The 22868-nt window shown below is 55.2% G+C and overlaps 1 protein-coding gene across 1 annotated transcript; it reads left to right on the top strand.

Annotated features, from left to right (window-relative positions):
* Nucleotides 1-4427: 4427 nt before the first annotated feature.
* On the top strand, nucleotides 4428-21399 carry LOC311202925 (leukotriene B4 receptor 1-like; the record flags this gene model as incomplete). Its single annotated transcript, XM_084277570.1, has 5 exons — nucleotides 4428-5394; nucleotides 7632-7865; nucleotides 9088-9145; nucleotides 20167-20224; nucleotides 21379-21399. The coding sequence occupies 5 exons, from the start codon at nucleotides 4428-4430 to the stop codon at nucleotides 21397-21399; spliced, it is 1338 nt and encodes a 445-aa protein (XP_084133696.1).
* Nucleotides 21400-22868: the final 1469 nt, after the last annotated feature.

Below are 22868 nucleotides of genomic sequence, written 5' to 3'. Positions count from 1 at the left end.
TGGACTAGATGATCTTGGATGTCTTTTCCAACCTTAATGATTCTATGATTCACAGCCCCGTGGAGAGGCAGAGTCAGGTCTAAGTAGCAACTTCCTTTGTCCCATTGTGAGACAGGACACCCAGAGAGTGCCAGGCAGGGATCCTACTGAGGGAAGAGGTTCAGCTGAGGCACCTTTTCCTTGGTTGGGGGTCCTGGGGTGGGAAGGAGACGTGAGCCCATGGGAGGTGGGATTCTTCTCTCCTCTGTTCAGGTGGTCAAAGGTATGTGCAGGTACTAGAGAACAATTAAAGGTATGTGCCACCAGACATAGAGACTGGACAACATCTGGGGGGTGGGTGTGTTCTTGGGAACTTCCTTTGGGGCAGCTGGTCAAGACAAGGTTGGATGGGGCTTGGGATGACCTGGGCTAGTAGAGGGTGTCCCTGCCCATGGCAGGGGTGGCACTGGGGGAGCTCTGAGGACCCTCCACAGAGCATGGGAGGTGTGCTACCTACCAGTGCTGTGTGCTCAGTATCCTGCACCTCCACATCATCCTGCCCCTGAGAAGGGACCCCAACATCCCATGTGGGACAGGATCCCCATTCTTAGGGGACAGGGACTGGGTCTGGGCCATCCCACACAAGGAAACACATCCACTCCTGGCACAGACACCTCAATATCTGACTTTCCACTGGCATCCAGCAGCTCTGCTTTCCTCCCTTGCCAGTCTCCGAAGGAAGCTCAGCTCTTCTGGTCTCCCCCCATGCTGTATTTGGTGGTGGTCCTCAACAGAGTCCACTGACACCCTCAGAAACTTGGGTGTTTGCTTTCTTCCTTCCCAGGGCAGTCAGATACCTGCAGTTGGGGGATGTGTCACCAAAGGGCTCGTTAACAAGCCCAACACCCTAACAAGCCAAGTCTCTAGGGGTGATGGTTCTTAATTGCTTGGCTCTCCTGTAGTTAATTAGCAAGATTTCAGAAGTGTGGCCAAAGGGAGAAGGTTTCAGTAATTACTCCAGCAGGATCACTTCTTTCTTGAGGCCTCTTTTGTTCTCCACTCCCATGCCCAGCCACATCAGTGTCTCTGGTGGACACTGATCCAGAGCTTTCCAAACGCAGTTGGCTGTGCAGTGAAGTCAAGACACTTTGTATTCGACACCTCGTGGGCATCCTTCATCTCCATGTCACTGTTTCTCTCATCAGCCACCTGGGAGCCAGAGCAGCCCCTTTAAGAGCAGAGCTTTCTGTGCTCAAGGCTGTGGCTGCACAGTGTGGCCCCTCACACCAGTGCCTCTCAGCTTTGCTTGGGTCCATGTTACCTCTGCCAACATCCACGTTGCACACTGGAGAGCATAAAGCAGACAGAAAACACATTGTTGTGGCCAACACCAATCCTAAAGTGCCCCAAAGCACCTCCCATCCTCTACTCTCTTTTTCTTTGGGCACAGCTGGTCACATGCTGTGTTCATGAGCTCCCTCCAGTCACAGAGGGAGACAACACAAGTGACATAATCTCCTTTGAACAGCCAAATCCATGACAGCCCCAAAATATTGGGGCCCCAGGAATCTCTTCCAGCAGACACTACAGCCTTTCCATCACAGAATCACAGAATCACAGGGGTTGGAAGGGTCCTTGAGAGATCATTGGGTCCAACCTCTGCTGATCATCAGATCATCTTTTATTCACTGTGGAGCAAAGTGCATGTGCCTCCACAGGGCAGGGCTGAGCATGGTCTCCTCTGGCTTTGGACACCTTGGGTGCAATTGTTGAGTCTTCCCTTTCCAGTCAAGGCAGAGAAATCCACTGTCTCCAAGTACACATGCCTAAAAGCTTCATGCCAGAGGTTGAACCTTCTGAAAAGAGATACAGAGCAACTGTCAGGAAGGAAATGAAAGAGTTTTGGATCATCATCAGTTTCCTCACACCACTGTCCTGTTACTTCTATTAGTGACAGTGCCACTAATTACCAGCTGTCCCTAAGAGCTGCTTTCTTTTCTCTTGGCTCCCAAACTCAGCCTGTGCAGGTTCTTGCCCTGGGAAGTGGTGGCCTCCAGCCAGGGCCAAACCACCACAACTAGGGATGGGACTAATCATGGACAGCTGGTGATAGGGGTCTATCACAGGCTGCCTGATCAAGGGGAGCCTGCTGATGAGGCCTTCCTCCTCCAGCTGCAGGAGGCATTGCAGTCACAGGCACTCATCCTGATGGGGGACTTTAACCACCCAGATATCTGCTGGGAAAGCCACACAGTGACCTGCAAGGGACCCAGGAGACTCCTGGGGTCCATAGATGAGAACTTCCTGGTTCAGGTATTGGACAGACCCACCAGAGTTGATGCGTTGCTGGACCTGGTGCTCACCAATGTGGGGGAGATCATTAAAGGTCTTAAGGTTGGAGGCAGCCTGGGCTGCAGTGACCATGCTCTGTTTGAGTTTGTGATCTTGAGGAATGTGGGCCTGGCAAAGAGTGGGATCAGGAGCCTGAACTTTGGGAGAGCACTTGGGCTGGAAGAATCCCAGACAGAGATACAGCCTGGGAGAAGAGCTCCTTGAGGGCAGCCCTGCTGAGAAGGACCTGGGTGTCATGGTGGATGAGAAACTTCACATGAGCCAGCAGTGGCTCCTGCAGCTGGGAAGGCCGATGGTATCCTGGGCTCCATCAGAAGAGGGGTGGCAGCAGGGACAGGGAGGGGATTGTCCCTCTCTGTTCTGTCCTCATGAGGCCCCATCTGGAGTCCTGTGTCCAGAGCTGGGGCCCCCAATACAAGGAAGATGTGGAACTGTTGGAGAGGGTTCAGAGGAGCCACAAAGAGGATCAGAGGGCTGGAGCACCTCCCCTACAAAGAGAGGCTGAGGAAGCTGGGCTTGTTCAGCCTGGAGAAGAGAAGGCTGTGGGGGGACCTCATTGCAGCCTTCCAGTCCCTGAAGGGAGCAGAGGAACAGGAGGGGAATCAGCTTTTTGAAGGCAGAGACTGGCAGGACAAGGGGGCTGGAGTGAAACTGAAGGAGGGAAGGGTTAGATGAGATATTAAGGGGAAGTTCTTTCCAGAGAGTGTGGTGAAGGGCTGGAACAGGCTGCCCAGAGAGGTAGTGGATGCCCCATCCCTGGAGGTGTTCAAGGCCAGGTTGGATGGGGCCCTGGGCAACCTTGTGTAGCTCCAGGCCTGGAGGTTGGTGTCCCTGCCTGTGGCAGGGGGTTGGAGCTCTGTGATCCTTGGGGTCCCTCCCAACCCAGAACCATCTATGATTCTATGTTTGGATGGATGGATGGATGGATGGATGGATGGATGGATGGATGGATGGATGGACGGATGATGTATGGATGGATGGAGGAAAGGAAGAGAAGGCCCGTTGGCCACACTGCGAGTAGAAGACAACCTCCCCTGTCCCCTTCAGCCCACCTCAGGGTGTTCTCACCACTTCCTCAGCCGTGTGATGAAGCAACCAGACACACACACACCCCCCTCTTCCTTACTGGGGGACGTCCTGGCAGTGCCACCCTTCCTGTCACCTCCTCCTCCACACACATGGGGACAATTCAAGGTCCATGGTCCTTCCCCACACCGCAGATACTCTTCCTCCCCTGCGGTTTTCCTCCCTCCTTCCTCTTGCACGAGTGTTTCCTGCCCGGAGCTGGGTGGAGGGGAAGTGACACTGAGCCGTCACCGGCCACCACCCGTGTCAGGGACACAGAAGGTCCACGACCCAGGCCAGGACCTCTGGGAAGGGACATGTGAGTCCCCAAGGTACAGGAGGGAAGGTGGGTGGGGTGGGAGGTCTTCGGGGAGGAGTGGGGAGGACACTGAAGAGACCTGGGACACGTTGACTAGGAGGTGACTTGTTGGTTTGGTGGGAACACCTGGGGGTGTGGTGTGAGCTCACTGGGAGGTCTGGGGGGAAACTGGGATTCCCTGAGTGTGGAAACTGGGAAGGAAAATGTGTGGGGTGGTGGCCAACTGGGAGGTTTTGTGGGTAACTGGGAGTCTGCATGGACAACTGGGATGTCTGGGGGGGTCAACTGGGAGGTTGGAGGTGTGGAGGTGAGTGGGAGGGTGGCCCAGTGGGAGATGGGGAGGGAGCAACTGGGAGGTCTGGGGGATGCCAAGGTGGGATGATCCTGGAGGGTTAAAGGAGGAAGAGGAGGACACCTCAGAGAGGGGGGAGGAGGAAGGAGGGGTGTGGGGTGGAGGCTTTGGGTGGGCGGGAGGTGGGGTGGAGGGATGGGGGGTGGGGCAAGAGAGGGGTGGAGAGAAGATTGGATGGACGGTTGGATGGACAGACAGATGCAGGAAGGGATGGATGGATGGATGGATGGATGGATGGATGGATGGATGGATGGATGGATGGATGGAGGGAGGGAGGGAGGGAGGGAGGGAGGGAGCCCTGTGCTTTCTCTGGAAGATTCTGCGTCCCCATCTCCCCACAGCTCCTCCCCACCCACCACGATGTCCTCGTCCCTTCCTGCCAACACCTCGTCACCCCCTAACGCCACGGCCACCCGCATCCCTGGCGCCGTGGTGGGGATGACCCTGCTGGGGGTGGCGGTGGCCGTGGGGCTCCCCGGTAACGCCATGGTCCTCTGGAGCTACGCTGCCGCCCGCCGGCGCACTGTGCCCGTCCTCCTCATCTTCCACCTGGCCGTGGCCGACGTGGTGACCCTCCTCACCGGGCCCATCTACCTCCAGGCCTTGAGTGTCGGCCAATGGGAAATGGGCTTGGCCGTCTGCCGCGGGTGTCACTATGTCTGCGCCGTCGCCATGTACGTCAGCGTCTTCCTCATCGCCCTCCTGGGTCTCCACCGCTGCTTGGCGGTCTCCAGGCCGGTGGCAGCGGTGGTGACCCCAGGGGGTCACGCCAGGCGATTGGCTCACGGGGTGGCGGCCCTGACGTGGCTGGTGGCTTCCATCTTGGCCATCCCATCCATCGTCTTCCGGCGGGTGGAGGAGGGGCACTGCCAGCGGGTGCACAGCACGAGGGGCTGGTTGGTGGCCCACAACCTCTTGGAGACCACTTTGGGTTGGGCCCTCCCGTTGGCCACCGTGGCCGTTGGCTACGGGTTACTGGTGCGCCGCTTACGCCAGACCCACCTGTCCCGGCGCGGTCGGACCTTCCGGCTGGTGGCCGCCGTGGTGGTGGCCTTTGCTGTCTCCTGGGGACCTTACCACCTGGCCAGCTTGCTGGAGGTGGCAGGGGTCCTACAAGGTGGTGGAGGGACTTTGGAGGCAGCCTCCAAGGTCATTCGGCCACCGGCAACTGCCTTGGCCTTCCTCAGCAGCGCCATGAACCCCCTCCTGTATGCCTGCGCGGGGTGGGGGCTGCGCCACGGTGCCAGGGGGGGTCTCCTGCCTCGGCTCCTGGACATCTCAGCCATTGCTGGCAGCTCCCGAGGGACCATGGCCAAGGGGACCCAGAGTGGGGGGAGGAGCTGGAGGGGGGAGGGAAGGACAACGGTGGTGGAGGGGGGGACGACGATGGAGGAGGAGGAGGGGGGTGGGGAGGGTGGGACGGGGAGGGCGTGATGAGACAGGGGGTGGGTGGGCACAGTGAACACCCCAACACAACCCCAACACACAACTCAACACACCTCAACACACCCCTTCCCTCTGTCCACTCATCTCTTCTCCACCCCTCTGTCCGTCCACATCTCCATCCAGCCGTCCCTCTCTGGTGCCCCGTCACTTCCTCCATCATGGAAGATGAGTCTCCAACCCCACAACCAGCCAACCCCCCTCCAGCCCTCCGACCACCCCTCCTCTCCCTCCCTCCCTCCCTCCCTCCCTCCCTCCCTCCCTCCCTCCATCTATCCCTCCTTTGATCCCTGCATGCCTCCATGAAAAGCCCAAACTTTGTGTCCCACCGTGTCATTTAGAAATTTATGTTCTTAGGTTTTAATTGTATTTCTCACCTGGTGTTTAGTGGGTGTTAAAGGTTTATTTCTGATGTTTTAATTTTATTTCTGTGGTTTTTCTTCTAATTTTTATTTCTTAGCATTTAGTTTTCTTACTTTGTTTTTTATTTTCTCTCTTAATTTTCTTTTAAATTAGTTCTCAGTTTGGTTTTTGTTTGTTTAATTTTATTTCCTTTTTTATTTTTCTTCAGCTTTATAATTTTACTTATTTTGTGTTATTTTAGTTCTTTGGGGGGTTATTTTAGTTCTTATTAATTTTTGGGGTTTCTGTTGGAAATTTTTTATTTTGCGTCTTTGTTTTGTTTTCTTTTAATGTTGGTTCCCAGGCCAATGGAGGTGACACCAGGAAAGGTGAAGGTGCTGCCTGTGCTCACGGGATGGGGGATCAATCCAAAATCTCATTGGGTTTCCTTTCTCTAGGGGGGCATCTCACAGAGCTTCTGCGTCTTCTCTGGGCACAGTGCTCAATAACAAGGTGGCTTTAATTAAATCTGTCCTGGACACTCAGCTGAGACCACAGTGGTGCCTGAGCCCTGTCTTCAGCTGCCACAGGAAATGGGAGGAATGAGTTCCCCCCACTCCATGTCCCACCTGTGTCCCCCCAATGTCTTCCTATGCCTCCTGTGTCACCCCTGACCCTCCCACGTCCACCCACGTCCCTCCCATGTCCCCCATGTCTTCCCCTGCCGTGATGTCCCACCCATGTCTTTCCATGTCCCCTTGTGTCCCCCTCATATCCTATGTTACACCATGTCCCTTCTGTGTCCTCTTATCCCCCAGTCCCCCTTTGTCCCCAGGCAGAAGCTGCCCCAGCACTGGTAGGTCCTCAGCACCCAACATCCCTCAGACACCTGTTCAGGTGCTCCAAGCATCCCAGCCTGGGCAGGAGGATGCTCTGCTGGGAGGTGATCTGCTGATCCTGCCTGGGAGCTGGCGCTCAGTGGCTCTTCTGGGCTCACACTGCCCTCTCCTGACACTTGGGGGTGGAGATGTCCCCAGGGCTCCTCCAGCCCTGAGTTGTGAGTCACAGAATGCTCTGGGTTGGAAGGGACTCTTAAAGGCCATCTAGTCCAAACCCTTTGCAGTAAGCAGACACCTTTGACTACATCAACCCTCTGATCAGCTTGGTGTTATCTGCAAACTTGTACTCGTTTCTTCCACCATTGGGATGCTCATGCAAGGGGTTTGGAGGATATTGGAGCCTCTTTGGGGCAGGGGCAGCCGCTCTTTGGCATCCCCTCTGAGGTGGCTGTGACCCTCACCTTCCTCCTCTGACTCCCTTCCCCTCCCTCCTCTCCAGTACGGCTGCAGATGTGGCTCCCAGTGAGCCCCAGGGGTCTCCTGAGGTACTGGGTGACTCCACATGCTCCGGCTGGGACCAGGTAGGGATCCTGCAGGGCTGGTGGGGGCTTTTGCCCGATACAAGTGGTAGATGCGGGGCAGAGAGCTCCATGGGTCAGGGGGAAGCCCGCCCCAGATCATGGGTTTCACTTTCCCTTAGCCCCTTTACGCCGTATGTCCCTCACTCTGGTTTCCCCTTCGGTCCTGTGGCACTGAGCGTGCACCGCTCACACCAAGCTCGCCCTGGCCTGCAACACCCCAAATAAATGTAGGCACAAGCTCCACATCTCTGTATCCTTCTCCATGGCCAAACTGACTTCAGAATAGTAGGACTACACCATGCTCTTTGTGTCAATGTGGGGCCGGATGTTGTGCTGCCCTGTCACTTGCCCCTGCATAGATGCTTGGAGCTTGGACATCAGGTGGATCCATCACCAGGTCTCTGAAATGCTGCACCACTACCGAAATGGGGAGGACCTGTACTGGGATCAGTTGGAGGAATATGTTGGGAGGACAGAGTTGGCCAGAGATGGTCTCTCCAGAGGAAGCCTGGACTTGCGAATCTCTGGGTTGAGACTCTCAGATGGTGGTCAGTACGTCTGCACTGTGACATATGGTGCCTCTTATGGACAAGGTATGATGGAGTGGACATGTCAGGTTTGTGGCCAATGTGGTGCTTCCAGGGGGTTGTCCTGGTGTCCCTAGGCTTGGGTGTTCTTCCCAGACCTCTGTCCTGTTTCTTTTGTGCTGCAGGAGAGCTGGCACATTGTTCGGAAGCCTTGGGGCTTGAACAAAGATGGGTCAGTGCAGATGCTGCCTCAAGATGCTGCAGCTCGGCAGCTCAGTCTTGCTCTTATGGGATTACTGAGGGGAGATCTGGGGCCGTTGGGCATCAACGCTTGTTGGTTCCTGCACAGGTTGGGGTGGGTTTGGTGGCCGGTCCTGCAGCCCTGGTGAGACCTGTGAGGGGTCTGCTCTGGGATGAAGTGGTGGCCTTGCAGCTGAGCCCATCCCCACCTGACCCCAACCCTGTGCTCTTCCCCAGCCACAGGCTCTGGCCCTCAGCTCTCTCTGGAGGGTTACGAGGCCGGAGGCATCCGGGTGCTGTGTCGATCGGCCGGATGGTTCCCGCAACCAGAGGTGCTGTGGAAAGACCCCAACAGGCACCGTGTCCCCTCAGTCTCCTCTGAGGCAAAGGGCCTGTTTGACACCAAAGCTGTCATCATGGTGAGGGGAACTGGAGATGGGAACTGGTCCTGTGTGGTCACCAATCATAGAAACATAGAATGGTTATGGATGGAAGGGACCTTAAATACCAAGTTCCAACCCCCTGCCATGGGCAGGGACACCTCTCACTAGACCAGGCTGCTCAAAGCCCCATCCAACTTGGCCTTGAACCCTTCCTAGGAGGGATCCTCCAGCATTTCTCTGGGTAACCTGTTCCAGTGCCTCACCAGTCTCAGAATGTAGAATTTCTCCATAGTATCCAATCTGAATCAGTCTTCTTCAGGTACAGCTGCCTTAACCAGAAGCACGAGGCATGCCTACACATCTGTGGAGATTTGACCCTAGTTGTTGGCCAGATGCCCACTAAAGCCACTCTATTACTCCTCTTTTCAGGTGGACAGGGGAGAAAATAGATATTGAGAGGCTCAGAAGTGGAGATAAGGACATGGGGAGATCATTCCACAATCAGCGTCACTGGGAAAACAGACTCAACACATTTAAAAAAGCCATTGAATTTATTACATTATCCTACACACACAGAGACCAGAGTTGGATAATGAGAAGTACAAACAGACCTTAAAACATCTCCCCCCTCCCCCCTTCACTGACTTAATTTATTCATGATTCAGTCCACAAGGTCGACTGCTCGGAGCCGGCGCAGCCAGAGCCTCAGCAACAGCTCTTGAGGTACTGGGGGGGTGGGGGGGGGGGGGTTGGGGTGGCTGCTTTGCTTTTGCCTTTTCCTGTTCAGAGAGTCCCTGGCCACCCCCAGAAACCAGTAAGAATCACCTCCAAACTTCCCTTTCACCTCCACCTCCCAGCAGTGCCTCCCCTCCATGAATTGCTCCAATTGGATGGGCCAAGATGTGAATCTCTGAGGGGTGTCAGGGAGGTTCTGCCATTCTCTTCCCAATCTCACACTTCTGCTGTCTGCTGACAGGACAAGCTCAGGATGAACTGTGTTGGGATCCAGGGTCACCATGTCTGCAGGGACAGGAGGAGCCAGAACATCAGGAGACCACTGAGGTGCTGGAACAGGCTGCCCAGAGAGGTGGTGGCTGCCCTGCCCCTGGAGGTGTTCAAGGCCAGGTTGGATGGGGCCCTGGACAACCTTGTGTAGCTCCAGGCCTGGAGGTTGGTGTCCCTGCCTGTGGCAGGGGGGTTGGAACTCTATGATCCTTGGGGTCCCTTCCAACCCAGACCATCGTATGATTCTATGATCAGAAGCAGAACTCAGTGCCGGGCAGATTAGACCACCTGGGGCCAGGATATGCCCTGTGGGGCAGGAGATGGGGCATCGCCTTCCTCATACAGATCCCATCCCGGGGCTGGCCCCAACCACTGCCAAGCCCCATCCCATGGCAATAAGCACTGGTGGGGCCTCTGCCCCAGTGTGGAGGAGCAGGATGGGGAGGCAGTGGCAGGGTCTGGGCAGTGTCTGGGGGAAGATGGCTCCTCTAGGCTCCACTGATAGAGCTCACAAGGGGTGGGTGGCTAGAAAACAGCAGGGGAACGGCCCAGTGCCACAGTCCAGGTGTGGGAGTCACCCAATACACCCAGGCACAGCTTGGCCCCAGAAACTGGCCGGTGCAGATGCCCCTTGAACATGAGGAATGGGAGGAGAACCACCTCCCATGGATGGGAGCGGCACCCAAACCCCCAGTTACCTGGACTGTGGGGCAGCAGAAACTTCCTCCAGGCTGCAAGGAGAAAGGAGATCTGGTCACATCCCAGAGCTGGTCCCAGCAGTTCTGGGAGGGCAGAGGGCTCATCCCCGTGCTGTCTGCTTGGACTGCTGACTCTCCCAGGCACATGGCCTTGGGCTTTCCCAAGACCCAGGGATGCCAGGATGGAGAGGAAGGGCAATGATGGAAAGGGCCGAGCACAGAGCACCTGGGAATAGGACCCCACAGTGTCCCAGATCTCAAAGAGACTCACCCAGTGCTGCATCTCATTCCTCTGTGAGGTGGTTTGGCCCTGGCTAGAGGCCAAATGCCCACCAATGCCGCTCTATCACTCCCCTTTTCAGCCATAAAGGGGAGAAAATATATATTGAGAGGTTTAGGATTCAAGATAGGGACAGAGAGGGATCACACTGCAATTAGTGCATTGGGCAAAACAGACTCCACACAGAAGAAAGAAAACTAATTTATTACACTGCACTACACACCCAGTGAACCAGAGTCAGGTAATGAGAAGCGTGGCCAGGTCTTAAAGCACCTTCCCCCCACCCCTCCTTTCTTAGCAAACTTCACTTCATTCATGATTTTACTCCCTTCTTCCCCAGCAACATGACACAAGGAGGGGCAGGGAACGTTGAGTGGGGTTCCAGTCAGTTCCTCACAAGCTGTTTTCCTTCTCCAAATCTTAAACCACCTCTACTTCTCCTCACCCCTCCCCTCTTAGAAGACTTTAGTCATAATTTTGATCCCTTCTCCCCTTCCCCACTCCCCACCATTCTGGCATGGGGAGGGACAGGGAATGGGGAGTGGGGGTTTTCAGTCCATTCCTCCTGAGTTATTTTCCTTCTTCCTTTTGAGGGGGGGAGAAGGGTATTCCTTCCCCTGCGTCACCATGGGGTCCCACCCATGGGAGAGTCCTCCACAAACTTCTCTGGCATTGGTCCCCTCTATCAGGGTGTCATCTCCTCACCATGTGCCTCAGCCCGGTTCCCTTTCATGGGTGCTGACCTTCGGGTCCAAACTGCTCCAGCCTGGTCCCCCACCGAGTCACAAGTCCCCCAGCAAACCTGCTGTGGCATGGGCCAGTCTCTCCACAGGCTGTAGATGTCTCTGCCCCCTGTCCTTTTCCATGGGCTGCGAGAGGACACCCACTCTACCATGGTCTTCTCCGTGGGCTGCAAGGGGAATCTCTCTCTCTGGCACCTGGAGCACCTCATTCTTCCTCCCTGGCCTTGGTGTCTGCACAGTTTCTCACATCTTCTCACTCCCTTCTCTGGGGGTAAAAAGCAGCTGCTTGCAGTTCTTTTCTTCTAAATATGATTCCCAGAGGTGCTGTGACCATCGCTGATGGGCTCGGCCTTGGTCAATAGCAACTCTGGCCTTGAATCAGCTGATGTTTACTCTCTGGGGCCTGCAGAGCTTCTTACAGCAGCCATCTCTGCAGCCCCCAGTTCTCTACCAGCACATTGCTACAGAAAACTGCTACACTCTGGAAAGCAAAACCAAAAAGCGATGTGTGACCAGAGGGAACAGCTACTCCTCCTGTAAGTGCTCCCACAGGAGCTGTCAGAGCTTGGCAAGACCTCAAATTGCTTGTTTGGGAAATGGTAAAAGACCCCAGTCCCCAGGAATGTCTCCCTTGGACGGGTCATGTCCCATGGCTAATGCCCAGGGAGAACCAAAGGGAAGAAGGGACAAATCTGGGCTGGTTTCCCCAAAGCAGGAAAAGTGCATGAATTGAGAGGACAGGCAAAGAGGGAAAGGGCTGAGCACAGAGCACCCGTGACAGGAGCCCACGTCGTGCAGGTGCCCACGGCCACTCACCCGGTGCTGCACCTCGTTCCTATGGAAAGAAAACCAAAAAGCAACATGTATCAGGTAGGACACCTTGTCATCCCAGAAATGCTCAAGAAGAGCAGGAAGAGCTCTTGCAGATCCCAAATTACTGTTTGGGAAGTGCAAAAAACCCCAAACCCCAGGAATGTCTCTCCACACGACTCACCCAGTTCTGCACCTTGTTCCTCTGGAAAAGAAGGGAAAAATAATATTTAACCAGGTAGGACATCTTGTCATGCCATAACTGCACATGAAGAGTAGGCAGAGCTCAGGCAGACCCCAAATTACAGATTTGGAAGTGCAAAGAACCCCAAATGTCAGGAATGTCTCTTTCCACAAGACTCACCCTGTGCTGCACTTCGTTCCTCTGGAAAGAAAAACAAAAAGACAGGTGTGATCAGAGGGAACAGCTACTCATCCCATGGCTGCTGCACAGTAGCTGGTAGAGCTTGGGCTGATGCCCAACTCATTCTTTTTGGGGAGTAGGAAAAGACTGCATTGCACCCAGGAATGGTTCCCTGCTAGACTATTTCCCCATAAGCCCACCTAGGCCCTCTGGAGCTCAGCCCCAACATCAGGAACCCCACAAATCCAAGTCCCTCCCGGGGGCTCCTGTGCCAGGAGGTTTTGCTCGGGTAAAGGGCCAGAAGGACTCACCCAGCTCTCTGGATACCAGCAGGCCTGAAAAGCAAAGGCAGAGGAAGAGGACATGAGGAGTGCAGCTTGAAGAAACATCTCAAGAGGGTCTCTTGGACCTTCCCACCAGCTCTGGCCATGCTCCCTCTCACCCTGCCCACACCCCACCGTGCACTCGTCCCATTCAGTCCTTTGCCCAAGGGGCATTTTGATGAAGGCAAAACATCCTTCTGAAGCAAACGTACGTTTCCTTCTCCAGAGACATGCACCGACGGCAAGGAGCCCAACAGAGAGCACGAGGAGCACACTCAGTCCAATCACCCAGGGACGTGTATTGTGGAAAAAGGGAGCTGAGAAACAAACAGATCCACAGGGAAAGGGATGGATGTACTGGAGTGTGTGGGAAGAAGGACCAAGAAACTAACACCTCACACCTCCCAGCCCTTGTGCCGCGAGCCCTGGCCTCAAGGGGACAGAGTCCTCCCGTGCTCCCACATTCCATGCTGCACCCCAAGCTCAGAACAAAGCTGCTCCAAGCAAGGCAGCCACCCCCCACTGGCTGCAGCCATCTCACCGGAGATTTGCAGGGACGCCTCCTGTTCCTGGTCCAGGTGGAGGTTCCTGACCACACAGGACCAGTTCCCATCTCTGGTCCCCGTCACCACGATGGTGTCTTCGGTGTCAAACAGGCCCCTGGCATCAGGGGAACGTCTCCAGGAGACCGAGGGGACACGTTGCCCTTTGGGGTCTTTCCACAGCACCTCCGGTTGTGGGAACCATCCGGCCGATCGACACAGCACCCGGATGCCTCCGGCCTCGTACCCCTCCAGAGAGAGCTGAGGACAAGAGCCTGTGGCTGGGGAATAACCCGGGGTTGGGGTCAGGGAGGGATGGGCTCAGCTCTGATGCCACCACTGCATCCCAGAGCAGACCCCTCACAGCTCCCACCAAACCCACCCCAACCTGTGCAGGAACCACCCAGCATTGATGCCCAACAGCCCCAGATCTCCCCCCAAACCTCACGTGAGAGCAAGACCGAGCTGCCCAGCTTCAGCACCTCAAGGCAGCATCTGTAGCGACCCCTCTTTGTTCAAGAAGCCCCAAGGCTTCCAGACAATGTACCAGTTCTCCTGGGGCACCAAGGGACGGGACAGTAGTCTGAGAGGGACACACAAGGCCAGGGACACCATGACTACCCCTGGAAACACCACACCAGACACAAACCTGTCACCTGCAGCTTCACCAAAGCTTCTCCATAGGAGTTGCCATCTTTCACAGTGCAGACGTAATAACCATCATCAGAGGGTCTCAGCCCAGAGATTCGCAAGTCCAGGATTCCTCTGGAGAGACCATCTCTGTCCATCTCTGTCCTCCCAACATATTCCTCCATCTGCTCCCCAGACACGTCCTCCCCATGTCGGTAGTGGTGCACCGTTTCAGAGACCCTGTGCCGGATCCACCTGATGTCCCAGCTCTGAGCATCCATGGCTGGGGACAAGTGACACGGCAGCATAACGTCCTGCCCCACGGTGACACGGAGAGCATGGCCTGGTCCCACCACTGTGAAGTCAGCTTGGCCATGGAGAAGAACACAGAGACATGAGATGGTGCCTGCATTAATTGAGGGTGTTGCAGGCCAGGACCAAGCTTGGTGTGAGTGGGGACACGCTCCATGTCACAGGTGTTGCTTTGCCCTCCCATAATCCAGAGACTCCAGAGGAACTGGAGTGGGAGTTTGAGGACTGGAAGGAGAAGGGGGTTTCCCAGGAGTGGGAAGTTGCTCCAGAAAATGACCTCCACCCCAGCCAGCCCCACTCCAGCCACAGTAGTCAAGGGAAAGCAAAAGCATGTGGGTCTGAGCTCCAGGCTGGGATCCCCCCACTCCACAGCAGCTCCCTGCCCCACATCTGCCACCTGGAGCGGGCAAAAGCTCTCACCAGCCCTGCAAGATCCCTACCTGTTCCCAGCCGGAGCACGTGGAGAATCACCCAATACCTCAAGAGGCCCCCGGGGCTCGCTGGGAGACACATCCTTGGCCACTCTGAAGAGGAGGGAGGGGAAAGGAGGCAGAGGAGGGCAATGGGGGTCACAGCCACCCCAGAGGGGATCTGATGAAGAAGGGCTGCTCCTGCACCAAAGAGGCGCCAAAATCCTCAGAGCCCCTGCACCAGCACCCCAAGAGTGTATGAAACTGGTGCTCGAGGACAGGATAGGACTGCAGACGGGTCCCCAGAACAGTCCCCGCTCTGCCCCACAGCCCTTCTCCAGCAGTTATCCCAAATCCAGTAACGGCTCGAAATGAGGGGAAATGTTCTCAACCCCCCACAGTGGGGCAGTTTGCCCACAATCAGATTAACGACTTTTGGGTGGGACTTGAGGCCACAGCACAGGCGAGGAGCTTCCGCATCTTCCTACCAGAGTCCAGAGTGTGGCCTCCCCAGTGCTGAGTACAGGGGCACAATCCCTGCCCTGGGGGCCATGCGGTGTCTGACACCAGCCAGGATGCCATTGGCTTTCCTGGCCACCTGGGCACACTGCTGACTCGTTGAGTCTTCAGTCAACCAACAGCCCCAGGTCCTTCTCTGCCTGACAGCTCTCCGGACAGTCTCCCCCAGCCTGTAGTACTGCATGGGGTTGTTATGTCCCATGTGCAGCACTCTACTCTTGGCCTTGTTAAACCTCATCCCCTTGGTCTCAGCCCAGGGATCCAGCCTGTCCAGATCCCTCTGAAGAGCCTCCCTACCCTCAGGCAGATCAACACTTCCTCCCAGCTTAGTGTCATCTGCAAACTTACTGAGGGAGCATTCAATCCCTTCATCCAGCTCATTGATAAAGATGTTGAACAGAACTGGACCCAGGACAGAGCCCTGGGGGACGCCACTCGTGACCGGCTTCAGCTGGATTTGGTTCCATTCACCACGACCCTTTGGGCTCGGTCATCCAGCCAGTTTTTAACCCAGCTGAGGGTCCACCTGTCCAGGCCAATGGCAGCCAGTTTCTCAGTCAGAATGCTGTGAGCCTCTACCCATTTCTCATAACCCTCCAGAGAGAGCTGAGGGCCAGAGCCTGTGGCTGGGGGAAGAACCCGGGGTTGGGGTCAGAGAAGGATGGGCTGAGCTCTAAGGCCAACCCGAGCAGATCCCTCACAGTTCCCACCAAACCCACCCCAACCTGTGCAGGAACTGCTGGGCGTTGATGCCCGTTGATTTCCACCTGATGCTCCAACTCCAAATATCCTCACTGGGGGACAAGTGACATGGCAGCACAACATCCTGCCCCATGGTGACACGGAAAGGGTGGGCTGGTCCCACTCACAGGGGCTGGTGACTTTCACCAATGGTCACAGTGGGGTTGAGATCTTCAGTTTATCACCAGCCTCGTTCAATGGAGAGACCATCCGCCCCTGGATTTGGGTGGGTACGTGGAACACCAAGCTGTGCCTCAGGGAGAACACCTCCCCAGCCTTTCTGCAGACACTGTCCACACTTCTCTCGTAAGAGCCACAGCAGCAGATATCCCCCTCAGCCCCAGCCCAGCCCAGGGAGCAGAGGGGCAGTGAGGGGGCTCAGAAGGTTTTGGCTGGGCTGGAGCTCATGTCTCCACAGTCCCCAGTATGGGCTGTGTGTTGTATTCCTGTTGCAGGCAGAGCAGATAATGCTGTGGTGATGCAATCATTAGGAGCCATGTGGGGATGTGCAAGCTGTGGCCAGGAGATGTTTTCTCACCCTGGGCTCTATCGTATCTCCAGCTGTCCCAGCTATGATCCGTTGGTTGCAGCTCCGGGTCTGGCTGGGCTGAAATCTATGAAGTCGAATTTTGCAGGAGGGTGGGACAGAAATGTCTTTGGGTTGGTGCCCAGACATGGTTAATGTGGGGTCAGGGCTCTGCCTGGCTCTGCTCACAACCCCCTCTGAAGACCAGCCCAAGGACTCATCCAAAGCACACTTTGGTAACAAGCATCCTTGGGGAGAGCTGAACATCTGAGAAAGAGGAAAGCTCCTGCCCCAGCTGGGGTGACGGGTGGGGGATGGCCAGGGAGAGATGAAGGCAACAGGAATGGGCAGGAACTGGAGGCAGGGAAATGTGGCAGGGGGTAATCATGAGCACCCACCCAATTAATGCCCCCCCAAACTTGCAAAGAGCACGCATGTTAATTAAGATATGCTTGACCAGTAGCAGATGATGGGGTAATTACTAACCAATTAGCATCTATTTCCAGGCTTTTCCTAACCCTGTCACAGGAACAAACAGGGCAGATTGTGAGTGCTGGGTGCTGGCTTTGTGGAATTACCACCCAGCACCCGTGTATGCACAAAATGAATCCAGTCCCTCTGCTCTGTGTGTTGGTGTCCTGTACAGTGGGTCACAAACCAGGTTTTGGGGCAGCCATGGAGTTTGCTTGCCAGCACCCTGTGTCACAGAATCACAAGGATGGAAAAGACCTTTAAGATCATCAAGTCCAACCATTCCCATCCTATGCTAAACCATTTCCCTAAGTACTTCATCTACCCTTTCTTTAAACACATCCAGGGAAGGTGACTCAACCCCCTACCAGGGCAGCCTGTTATAGGCCCTGACAACTCTTTCAGTAATTTTTTTTTCCCCCTAAATTCTAATTTGACCCTGCCCTGGGGCAGCTTGAGGTCATTTCCCCTTGTCCTATCTCCTGTCCCCTGGCTGAAGAAACCATCGCCCACCTCTCTGCACCCTCCTGGTCAGGTAGTTGCAGGCAGTGAGAAAGTCTCCCTTCAGCCTCCTCTTCTCCAGGCTGAACACCCCCAGCTCCCTCAGCCACTCCTCGTAGGATTTGCCCTCCAGCCCCTTCCCCAGCCTGGTTGCCCTTCTCTGGACTCACTCCAGGACCTCAATGTCCTTATGGTGAGGAGCACAGAACTGGACACTGCACTTGAGGGGCAGCCTCACCAATGCCGAGTACAGGGGCACAATCACCTCCCCAGACCTACTGGCCAAAGTATTTTTGACACAAGCCAGGATGCCATTGGCTTTCCTGGCCACCCAGGCACACTGCTGGCTCATATTCAGCCTGCAGCCACCCAACACCCCCAGGTCCTTCTCTGCCTGACAGCTCTCCCGTGGTGGTGGCCTGGAGTTCTGCACCCCACTGTTGGCAGAGCTCATAGTAGGGATGCCCTGACCTGCTGTTCCCCAGCACAGGCTGCCAGGAGAGGTGCAGCTCTGGGAAAAGCCACCTCCAGCACCTGCACCCAGGTACTGCAGCTGTGTTTTCTGCCTCTGGGCTTTGGTAGGAGGATGCAGAATTTCAGCTCCTTGCCTGGCAGTGGGGCATCAAATCCTGCCCACAGACGTAAATCTGCACCTCAAAGCCAGCAGAGGATGGGGTTTTAAAGCAGCCTGGTGCATCCGGCAGCTCCTGAGCACCTGGTGAGCAACTTCTCTTTCCACAGAAGATTTATATTTCCTGCCCTGTAGAGTCAGTAACGGATTTGCAATAACTCCTGGGGAGGGGCAGTGGGGCAGAGCAGGGGCTGCACCAGGGAGCTGTGTGGTCCCATCCTGACCTTGAGGACCGGTTTCTTCCACTGTTGGGGTGCTTGTGCAGGGGATGGACATGGGCAGCCCTCTTTAGGGCATGGGCAGCCCTTCTTTGCTGTCCCATCTGGGGCACCTGCAACCCCCACTGCCCTCCTCTGTCTCCCCCTTCCTCTTCTCCAGCACGGCCACAGCTGTGGCTCCCAGTGAGCCCTGGGGGTCTCCTGAGGTATTGGGTGACTTTCCACATAGTTTCGCTGGGATCAGATAAGGATCCTGCAGGGAACACTGGAGCTTTTGCCTGCTCTGTGTGGCAGATGTGGGTCAGGGATCTGCCATGAGGTAGGGGGAGCTGACCCATGAGCTCGACCCCACATGGGTTTCACTTTCCCTTGGGCTCTTTATGCCATATGTCCCCCATCCTGGGTTCCCCTTCAGTCCTGTCCTGCAGTGCTCCTTTCCAATGCTTCTTGATAGCACTGGGGCTGGCTGGGGTAGAGGTCATTTTCTGCAGTAGGTAATCACTCCCAGGAAACCTCCTTCTCCTTTGAGTCATCCCACTCCTGCTCCAGTTTCACCAGGGTCTCTGGACCATTGCAGGGCCAAGCAACACCCACGGCATTGTGTCCTGCTGATGCCAAGCTTGCCCCTTGCCTGCAATCCCCTAAATAAACATAAGCACAATCCTTGTCTCTCTGTGATTTTCTCCCTGGCCAAGTGCGGTGATTCAGCCCCAAGCAGTGGCTGAGCACCACCAGCCACTTGCTCACCCCTCCCTTGGAGGAGAAACAGACAGAGCCCCAGTGGTTTGGGATAAGGACAGTCTACAAGGTAAAAGAAGAAAAAATGAAGGGGGAATTATTTTTAAACAAAAGGAAAAGGGGGGAATTATTTTTAAAAAGAAGGAAAAGTTTTTTAAAAAAGAAGGCAAAAAATGGTGAAAAAAAGAAATAGGGTTAAAAAAAAGATAAAATACGTGATCAAAAAAAGAGAGACGAGGCAAAGCTGGAAAAGGCATTTTTCTCCCCAATGGGTGGGGGCTGCCCCATCCTTACTCACCCAGGGGCCGGGTGGGTTTGGGTCTGCCCTCCCCGCCCACAGTGGGCGCACAGGTACCGTGGAGCCCCACACTGAGCAGGCGGGGGATGTGCAGGGCTGGGGGCTGCTGAGCCCCGGCCATGGCTGCGCTGGAGCAGGTTCAGGCAGGGGGAGCCCTCGGATAGGAGTGGGACCATCCGCGGAGGTGGGGTCTGACCTCAGGGCTGGGTTTACTGCGAGGGGAACTTTGGGGCACCGAGTTTTTCCTTCCTTTGCTTTAAAAAACTAATCTTTTAAACTTTGTGTCTGACTTTGGCTTTTTGAATTTTAGTTCATCACTTTTAGTTGTATTTTACTTGTATTTCTCACCTCGTGGTTTGCTGGGTTTCTTTATTTCTGAGGTTTTAATTTTATTAGTTTGGGATTTTAAATATTTTTCTTTGGTATAATTTTTATTTCATTTTTTCTATAATTTTATTTCTTAGGTTTTAATGTTCTTGCTTTGCTCTTTTATTTTCTCTTTAATTTTCTTTTAAGATTAGTTCCCACTTTTTTTTGTTTTGTTTCTGTGATTTTATTTCTTTGTCTTTCTAATTTTACCTATTTTGTATTATTTTAGTTCTTTGGGGGTTACTTTAGTTCTTTTTAGGTTTAGTTTTTCTGTTGGATATTTTTTAATTTCCCTCCCTAGTTTGTTTGTTTGTTTGTTTAATTTTGATTCTTTGCTTTGTATTTTGGGTCTCAGTTGAGGGGCTTTTCCTCTTTCCTTTTCATTTTGGTTACTTTGGTTTTAATGGTTTAACTTTTAAAACGTTGCCACCTTGAGGCCACTTTACAGCCTCTCTGCTTGGGGCACCTCGGTGGTCTCCCCAGTGGCTTTTTGTGGGGGTGGGATGACTCCCCCAGACCCTGACCTCTCTCCTGGCACTGCCTTTCCTTGAGATCTCTTGGCTCTAACTCCCAAAGCTCCTTTGAACTGAAATGTGTTTTTTCTCCCTGTTTTAGGGGTTCCACATACATGTCAGAGGGTCGTGGTGGGCTTCCAGGTCTCATCCTCGTCAGGGTTGGGATGCCCGAGGGGATGGTTTGTGTTTCTTCTTCCCATCCCAACCCCGGGGACAAATGGTGTTTTGTTCCCAGGCTGATGGGGGTGACACCAGGAAAGGTGAAGGTGCTGTCTGTGCTCATGGGACAGTTGTGTGAGGACAGAGCCAACCTGAAACCTCATTCGGTTTCCCTTCTCCAGCTCTGAAGTGGAACCTCATGGACCTTCCATGGCTCCTCTATGCATGGTGCTCGATAATGAGGTGGGTTTCCTCAGTACCCAACATCCTTTAGACACCTGTTCAGGTGCTCCAAGCATCCCAGCCGGGGCAGGAGGATGCTCTGCTGGGAGGTGATCTGCTGGTCCTGCCTGGGAGCTGGGGCTCAGCGCCTCTTCTGGGCTCACACTGCCCTCTCCTGGCACTTGGGGGTGGAGACGTCCCCAGGGCTCCTTAAGCTCTGAGACTCGAGCTGTGGGATCACAGAATGCTCTGGGGTGGAAGACACCTTTGAAGGCCATCAAGTGCATGTCATGCCGTGTTATGTGTCCTGTCTGTGTGTGTCCCAGTGACCACGGACACCTTTCACTAGATCAAGTTGCTCAGAGCTTCATTAAGCCTGACCTTGAATGTCTCCACCGCCTCTCTGGGGAGCCTGGCCCAGTGTCCCACCACCCTCAGAGGGCAGAACTTCTTCCTCATGTCTCATCTAAACCTGCCCTGCTCTAGTTTAAAACCACCACCCCTCATCCTATCACTCCCTGCCCTTGGTAACAGTCCTCCCCAGCTTGCCTGTAGGTCCCTTCAGGGACTGGAAGGGGCTCTGAGGTCTCCCCTGAGCCTTTGCTTCTCCAGGTTGAACAGCCCCAACCCTCTCAGCCTGTCTTTCTAAGAGAAGTGCTCCAGCCCTCTGATCATCCTTGTGGCCTCCTCTGGACCTGCTCCAAAAGGTCCATGTCCTTCTTGTGTTGAGGGATCCAGACCCTCTCCCCTGGCCAGAGACCCTTGTCACCAGCCATGGGATATGACCAGGCTGGCAGGGAGACACTCCTGTGGATTTGGGGAATTTTCTTAGTTCCCTTATAAGCAGTTTGGGGTCTGCACTAGCTCTGCCTGATCTTCATGAGCTGTTATCACGTAAAACATGATCAAACACTTTTTCTTTCCTTTCCAGATGAACGAGCTGCAGAAATGAGTGAGTCTCCATGAACTCCAGCACAGCATGCGGTCCTGTCTTGGGCAATCTATGCTTGTCCCTTTCCCTCCTTTCCTTACTCATCTCCTTTCCACAGTCACACAGGAAACACCACAGGATGCTCCAGTGTGAGCCACTGCATGGCTCATCTCTGTGTCTCTGTCTCTCTCCACGGGCTGCAAGTGCTGGCAGGGCTTGCTCCAACAGGAGACAGAGTGTCTTCTGTATGTCTCCACCTGCTCCAGCATGGGGCCTCTCCTCGGGCTGCAGGTGGGGTCTGGGCCTTTTCCATGGGCTGTGGGGGGACACCCGCTCCACCATGGTTTTCTCCAGGGGCTGCTGGGGCATCTTTCTCTCCAGCACCTGGGGTGAGTCCTCCCCCACTTCCCTGGCCTTGGTGCCTGCACAGCTCCTCACATCTTCTCACTCCCTTCTCTGGGGGCACAATGCAGCTGCTTGCAGGGTTTTGTTTCTCCTAACTGTGATTCCCAGAGGCGCTGTGACCATTGCTGATGGGCTCGGCCTTGGTCAGCAGTAACTCTGGCCTTGAGCCAGCTGGTGTTTGCTCTGTGGGGCCTGCAGAGAGCTTCTGGCTGCTTCTTGCAGCAGCCAGCCCTGCAGCCCCCCTTCTCCACAAGAACCCAGCCATACAAAGCAGTCAGGCACACTGGACTTCACCAGGATTGGTGGGTAACTGTGCATTGTCTGGATCATATTAAACCACCTTCCGGGGCCTGTTCCCTCGGGTACCGGGGGCCTCTCTCCATGGAGAGCCTTCTGCCTGGCCGGCACATGCCACCTTCACTGCAGGGAAACCTTTCACGCCTGACAGGAGTTGCTGCTAGAGGCTGAGGGCTCACATCTTCTCCCCCCTCGCCTTGTCCGTGCCCCTTCCCCACACAGGGAGCCCGGCTGCTTGGCCTCCCTGCCCTCCATTTCTGGGTGTCTGGCCCTGTTACCTCGGTATCACAGCAGCCCCGCCTGCCTTTTGCTAGACTTCCTCTGCTCTGCCAGAGGCTGCTGCCTGTCCGGGGTCGGTCTTTGCAGCTGCTTGACCGGGGCTGCTCTTTGCAGCCGCGATTGGCTGCTTCCCCTGCCACTCATGGGCTCTGCACACTGATTGTCTAGAGCAGAGCCCGCTGCTCCTCTCCTCAAAGTTGACAGCAGCAGCGGATGTGCAGGTTGGTTCCGGGGGGTGCTGTTGCTGGGGGAGGGGCTGTGGGGGTGGGTTTGGGCTCCCCAAGTCCCCCCCTCCTATTTCCTGCTGGGAGCCATCACTTGTGACTCCCCACTTCCCGCTGTGGCTCAGCCGTGCCGAGTCAGTGGGAGTCAGGAGCCCTTCCGGGCAGCGTCCTCACAGGAGCTGCTTTGCCCAGCTGCCCCCAGCCTCCCTGGGGTGAACGGTCTGACCCTGGGGTGGGCTCAGCCCCTGCACCAGCAGCGGGGAGTATCCAGGCACCGGTTGTGCC

Source organism: Gallinula chloropus, assembly GCF_964237585.1.
Source record: "Gallinula chloropus genome assembly, chromosome: 32".
Lineage (NCBI taxonomy): Eukaryota > Metazoa > Chordata > Aves > Gruiformes > Rallidae > Gallinula > Gallinula chloropus.
Note: the sequence above shows the minus strand (reverse complement) of the source record. Positions and strands in the feature narration are given on the sequence as shown.